This window comes from Lucilia cuprina, chromosome 5 (genome assembly GCF_022045245.1).
Source record: "Lucilia cuprina isolate Lc7/37 chromosome 5, ASM2204524v1, whole genome shotgun sequence".
Taxonomy (NCBI): Eukaryota; Metazoa; Arthropoda; class Insecta; order Diptera; family Calliphoridae; genus Lucilia; species Lucilia cuprina.
This window is the reverse complement of record NC_060953.1, coordinates 38158879-38166395: the sequence shown is the minus strand read 5'-3', so window position 1 is coordinate 38166395 and position 7517 is coordinate 38158879. Positions and strand designations below refer to the sequence as shown.

At 28.7% G+C, this 7517-nt stretch overlaps 1 protein-coding gene across 1 annotated transcript in view; it reads left to right on the top strand.

Annotated features, from left to right (window-relative positions):
* The first annotated feature begins 292 nt into the window (after positions 1 to 292).
* Positions 293 to 7517, top strand: part of LOC111678885 (palmitoleoyl-protein carboxylesterase NOTUM) — a 14168-nt gene continuing 6943 nt past the window's right edge. The window contains exon 1 of the mRNA XM_023440327.2: positions 293 to 535. Within this exon, the coding sequence (XP_023296095.2) occupies positions 437 to 535 (99 nt within the window). The 5' untranslated portion in view covers positions 293 to 436. The remainder of the gene's footprint in view (positions 536 to 7517) is intronic.

The window sequence follows — 7517 nt, the reverse complement described above, 5'->3', positions numbered from 1 at the left end:
CGAAAAGTATCTTTCATTCCGTCACAATTAAGCGAAGTGAATAGATGTGCGTTCGGTTAAGAGAAAAAAATCATCATTATTATTAAACAAGAAAAAAAAGTAACGTTTAACTTATAAAAAAAAAAAAAAACTTAAAAAACGTATTTCTTGCGGTAACGGAAAATAAATATTTGTTTATTTATCTTTTATAAAAAAATCATTATAATTTAAACAAAAAAGGAAATATGAGTGAAAAATAACTAAAAAATAATATAACAAAATTTTTCTCAATTTATAATAATTTACCAAAAAAGAAATTGATAGTATGTGAAAATTTTGTAAAATGTTTATAATTTAAAGTACAAAACGAAAGAAATTCTTTAACAGAAATTATAAAGTTTTATTAAGAAAATTTAATTTATATTAAAAGAAAGCTTAGCTAGTGGATTTATTAATTATGTTGAGCAGCAGCAAAATTGTATATGAAATTTTTTATAATTTTTATCAGCCCACGAATACAAAATCTCAAAAACGGATTAAATTTTTTAAAAATAAGGTAAGTTTTTAATGGTTATTTTTTAAATTAAAGGGTTTTATACTTTTACTGTTGTTGATCTTGAGGATGTTCAATATTATGAGATTTAATTTGGAAATTTGGAAGTAAAATAGTTCTTGCTTTAGATAATTTAGCTAGTATTGGAAATTTTATATAAAATTAGTTCTGCTACAGGTTGTAGTGCTTCGATGTTCAGAAACTCAGTTTCATGGAAGTAGTATCCAATCAGTCTTTCTGATATATATATATTGATATAGTATCTCCCTTTTGATATTTGAATATAATTTTAACGAAAGCTTTTAAATGGCAATCAAAGTGTTACAAAGTTCGCATACAAAGCTTTGGTATGACAAAGAAAGTGTTACAATGTTCACATGCTCCATATTCGTCCAATTTTGTATAATTGTGTTCTTAATCCTGGATGTCCACTCTCTGTGAGGAGGTACCACAAGCATTTTTTTGTAGTTTTTCTTCTTAAAAGCTCATTAGTCGGTCAAAGTGCCAGAAATTTCTCTTCAATAATTAGACTTTTGGCACAGATCATCATGTCTAAAAAAGTTAAATTGCACTTCCATCTGTCTGCCTTCCTTTCATCTATTACTTTGACAATCAAATTTTAGAATTTGCCAACCTTTTTGAAAGAATTTTGAAGCTTTCAAGCTTTGCAGTTTTTAAAAAATCCTATTTTCTGAATTAATATAGAATTATATAGAGCCTGTTCCTTAAAATGCGATCGAATAAGTATTTTTCTAGTTTTAAATTGAAAACAACAAATAAATTCGAAAAATTGTTACTGTTTTCAATATAAAATGAGAAAAAACTGTTCATTCGCATTTAGAGAAACAGGCAGATAATTTTATAAAAGTAGAGAGAAAAGCAGAGAGAGCAAAAAAATTATTCGCCATAAATGAGTTTAGAATTTGTATCACAGCAAACGCGGAGATTTAATTGAAGTGAAGTTCTTACCATGCTCACTTACAAAAAGAGCACTTAAATAAGTCATTACAGTAGGGGCTTTAAATATTATATTGGCGACACGATCATGACCCTCAAGTTCGTTATTTCGCTGTCGTACTCACAACACCAACTTTAAGTACTTACGTATATGATTATATATAAGGCATTATTATAGTTCTCGAAAGTAATGCAGATGGTATGCAGTTTACATTGTTAAATAAGTTATTACCAAGTTTATGCTGGAATTATTTAAGGGTGCCTCCGATAGGCTTATAAATCTGTCAGTCGTTGTTTCGTTTCCCACCAGAGACTCTGGCAAAGGAGCCTAGAACAGGCTTAATAATGATCTTGGGGTATTTCTTAGTAGCTGATGCAGGCGCGAGTCTAGGGGTTGGGGAAAAGAAAATCCCTCCACCAAAAGACAAAAATGTTCATACAAAATATAAAAATGAAAAAAAAGGAAATAAATGAAAAAAACAAAAGTTTGCCCCTACAAACACTCGAGCTAGATCCGCGGCTGGTCTGATGTATCATACATACTCCTTCTTCTTCTAGCCTGACAGTCCGGAAGTCGTGGTTTCAATTCCCACCAGAGACTCTGACAAGGGAGTTTAAAACAGTCTTAATAATGATCTAAGGATATTTCTTAGCATAAGAAAACATACCTACTCCTTCCATACTATATTTTACGGATCATTAATAAAGGTTTAACAAGCTAGTTGATAAGCCCAATAAGAATATCATTAACAAATTATAAAGTACAAACAACAAATTGATACAATTTTATAAAGTTTGAACAAAATACCTAACAAATTGTTTCACATTATCACTACAACATAGTTAATGCAAAAATAAAATCCTAACAATTAATTGTTAGTTAAGCTAAGTAATTAAATAAAATATATATATTGGCAACAAAAAAACAACCAAATAACCAAATTCGAAAGAATTGTTTACAAGTCAATAATATAACATACAAGGAAAACTTTACACGGCAATTATTTACACACATACATAGTACATATGTATGCATGTTGTACAACTAATAATTATAAACAATAACCTGTTTAATATAACTTAGACATTTTTAAATTATTTAAAAACTTTTTCTACAAATACTAGAGAAATAAATAGAATAAAACATCATTACAATTAAACTAATGATCAGATAACAAAGCCACAAAAAGAACAGCTTAATTTCAGAAAAAAAAATAAACTAAAAGCTTATAGGCAATAATAATTTAAAATTTGATTTTGCTTCAAAAGATCTAAAAGCCGATTGATTTGAAAAGAGAGCAAAAAAAAACGAAACAACAACTACAACAACAGCTTAGGAACGAATGTATAATAAATCCCAAAAACCACATGTAATTTCCACTAAATGATATTATCACAGTAATAAAAATTAGGTAGCAGATCCCTTAAATTATAATCAATTTAAAAGAATCCGCACATACTAAACATTTCGCGTGCAACATCATCATAAAAACACAAAAACCGAAAACCAAAAAAATGAAAAAATAATAATAATAAAATACAAAGTGGAAGCCGCATTTGAAGGAAAAAAAATGGTTATAAAAATACATGCATACATACATATACAATACAACCCAACCCAAAAAGCAAGCCATAAAATGAATGACTCGAACGTTCGTACGAGAGGAGCAGTCCATAACACCGGCCAAAATAACATTTAACGTTCCGCAGAAAACCCTCATCAATTGTGATCCAACAGCATACAAACGTTATAAAGCTGAAGTTTATTTGTCTCGTTGGACGATTTTATGTCTGCAACAACAATATTGCGAGCAACAACACAATGACGACGTTAAAGACGAACCAGAAAACTACAAAAACAAAACATAAAAAAAGGTTAAAGCCAAAAAGGCAAATAAAAAAATGCTAAAACGAAAACAATCTAACTAACCATTCAACCCAACCAAACAACTAGCCAGTCATCCAGCCAGCTAGCCAGCCATTCAGCCGACAGCGATAGCAGCTACTGTTTACCGCCAAAGAGAAGATCAATGGGCGCATGCGCCCATTGATATATACGACAACCGTAAAGATGATGACGACGATTACAATGACGAGAAGCTTACTTATTTTCTTCTTCTTCTTCATCATCATCAACAACATCATCATCGTGATCAACAACGTAGTAGTATAGTGATCGTCTTCTCATCGTCATTGTCTTCTTCTTCATCTCCTTTCGATACTGGCTTTCTTTTAATAACACAGCATGACCATGTGTAAATGCATTCGAAATACAAAAAAAATACATATTTATCTAAAGGAATGTTTAGGTTAAAGGATATATTGTTCAAATTTTTGAAAATTATTTACACTCGAGTTTGATTTGAGAAAACATATTACAATGTTTCGAATTTCGAATCTATTACCAATAAAAACACAAGTTTTTTTCACTCTCAGAAGCATCAAGAAAGTTTGAATCTTCGAAAATTTAATATTTCACCAGTAAGCTCTGAAAAAAATTATGTTATACAAAATTAAGTTATGTTCGAAATACTTTAAATTTTTGACACTTTCGAAAATCTTTATATAAGTTCGGTAGACTTATAATTTAGCTTTATCAGACTTTCGAACATATAAATTTTTAAACAAAATAGAAAATTTTATTGAAATTTATCTCAGCAAGCTACTGAATAATATATATTTTACTTATGTTCGAAAATTCGAACTTAATATCGTAATTCTAAAATATAGTCTAAACTATAGCATTTCACTTATAATTCTTGAAAAATCTTTAAATAAGTTCGAAGGACTTTTAATTTAGCTTTATGAGACTTTCGAACATGGAAATCTTAGGAAAAAATATAAAATTTTAATGAAATTTATTGTCTTAAGCAAGAAGCAACTTAAATATATAAATTTTACTTATGTTCGAAAATTCGAACTTAATTTCGAAATTCTAAAATAGAGTCCAAACTATAGAATTTCACCTGTTAATCCTAAATAATCATTGAATAAGTTTGAAAGACTTTTATTTTAGCTTTATGAGACTTTCAAACATAGAAATTTTAAGACAAAATATAAAATTTTAACAGATTTTATTATCTTAGGGAAGAAGCAACAATAATATAACTGTTTACATAAGTTCCAAAATTCGAACTTAATTTCGAAACTCTAAAATATAGTCTGAACTATAGCATTTCACTTTTAATTCTTGAAAAATCTTTAAATAAGTTCGAAGGACTTTTCATTTAGCTTTATGAGACTTTCGAACATGGAAATCTTAGGAAAAAATATAAAATTTTAATAAAAATTTATTATCTTAGGCAAGAAGCAACTTAAATATATAAATTTTACTTATGTTCGAAAATTCGAACTTAATTTCGAAATTCTAAAATAGAGTTCAAACTGTAGTATTTCACATGCTAATCCTGAAAAATCATTAAATAAGTTTGAAAAACTTTTATTTTAGCTTTATGAGACTTTCGAACATGGAAATCTTTTGAAAAAATATAAAATTTCAATAAAATTTATTATCTTAAGCAAGAAGTAACTTAAATATATAGATTTTACTTATGATCGAAAATTCGAACTTAATTTCGAAATTCTAAGATAAAGTCCAAACTGTAGTACTTCACCTGCTAATCCTAAAAAATCATTAAATAAGTTTGAAAGACTTCTATTTTAGCTTTATGAGACTTTCGAACATAGAAAATTTAAGACAAAATTGAAAATTTTGATGAAATTTATTTTCTTGAGCAAAAAGCAACTAAAATATAACAATTTTACTTCAATTCGAATTTCGAACTTAATTTCGAAATTCTAAAAAATGGTCTAAACTAGTTTCGGAAAACTTCGAACTTCGAAATTAGAAATTTTAAGGCAGAATAGAACATTTTAATGAAATTTATTATCATAGGCAAGAAGCAACTGAAATATGTAAAATTTACTTTTGTTCAAAAATTCGAACTTAATTTCCAAATTCTAAACTTGAAATCAAAAACGAAACAATGTTTTGTACGTAATGCATTTTACTAAATATCAAAATTTCGAACCTTTTAACTAATAAATTTTGTTATTTTTCTTCGTATTCAACACCTTGTCAACAACATTATTTTAAATAACTGATTTTAAAAGTTATGCTTTTATATTATGTTTTGTAAGCTTTTTAAATGTGGTTGTGCCTGTAGCTTGGAAATGAAAGAAAAAAACTTAAAATTTAAAATGTTTTACGAGACCGTTTCATCTTCACGTTTACGAGAGCAACAAACAAAAAACGAACCGACAGACAGGCCGACGGACGGACGGACGATCTTCAACAATAATACAAAAATAAAAAATAACCGAAACAGACGTAATCATCATGCTCTTAATGTAGCGCATACTACCTGTAAACATTTAAAAAATTGCCACAAGCACATAAACAACAACAATAACAACAGCAGCAGCAGCAACAGAAAACGAGAAAACATCTTTAACGAAATGAAGAAGTACGAAAGCACAACAAAATTAAAGAATAACTTTACCGAAAACCGAAACTACAATCAGCATTATGTATTTTACTTTAGTTTAAGTACAATCGGTTTCTTACTTTATTTTTAGTTAAAAAACACCAGCAACCAACCATACCATCCATACCTTATAACGTCTTGTCTTTCTTGTCTCTTCACAGAGTCAGAGTTTATTGTTGCTGTTGGATTTTTCGTGTATGTTGTTTTTGTATCTTTCTTTGCAACATGCCGCCAAATAGTCGGCATTATACAAAGTAAAAAACGGCACGGGCTTAGCGCGTTCAGCTTAAGTTATATCTCAAATATATAAATACACACATATACATATTTACACATACATACATATGTTGGTATGTATGTATATTTAAACTACTTTTTATATTTTTAATGTTGTTATTGTGTTTGTTGTTGGTTTTATTTAATTTTTGTATCTTTTTTAAAATAAATACGACCAAAACCAGCTGGACAGACGGACTTAATCTAACCAAACTTCTTGATACTTTTTCCCAAATGAAGCAACAAAAACACCATTGTAGCAATGAGATAATTCATACTTTTTTATAACGCTAAACGGAAATGTACTTTTTTGGTACCATTTGGCAAGTAAATTCTATTAAATCAGAACTTACTTCTTAAGGAACTACATCAAACTTAATATAGCAGGAATGCATAGAAAACTCAGTCAACATTACACTTCCTATGCTAAGTACTTATTCCTACTCATCATAAAATTCCCTTTTTTTAAACCTCTTGTTCTTATTTTTATCCCGTTTCTACTTAGTGTGTGCCAACCATCATAGTATATGTGTTAAACCTTTAAGTTTTTTTCTTTCCATTTAAGAAATTTATCAGCTTCCGAATTACCTGTTTATTTATCAACTCTACTACTTTGTATACCAAAGGTATGCAGAAGGATATTTTCTTCTCTTTTTGCGTCGTCATCGTTGTTGTCTTCTTTTTAGCCTTGAGCTGGTTTTTCTCTTAAAATTGTTTACTATATGGATATGGCTATTCTTAATGTCGTTGTTTTTGGAAATTCTTAAGTATAAGCGTGTTATATGGCATAACAGGTGTTATTTTAGGTCAGTAATTAGTTGTTGTTATTATTGTTGTGTTTTCTTTGAATTAAATAAAAACAATAAAGGATTGTCTTAAAGAGGTAGGAATGAATGGACTTGGGATATTAAGTCTTTTTAATAAAAATATCGATAAACAAATTTGAAAATTTAAGAAAACAAATTATGAGAGTTGAATTATAACTGAACTGGAACTAAACTAGAACTGAACTAAGACTGAACTAGAACTGAACTAAAACTGAACTATTACTGAACCAGAACTGAATTAGAACTGAACTAAAACTGAACTAAAACTGAACTAGAACTGAACTAGAACTGAACTAAAACTGAACTAAAACTGAACTAGAACTGAACTACTTAGAACTGAACTAGAACTGAACTAGAACTGAACTAGAATTGAACTAGAACTGAACTAGAACTGAACTAGAACTGAACTAGAACTGAACTAGAACTGAACTAGAACTG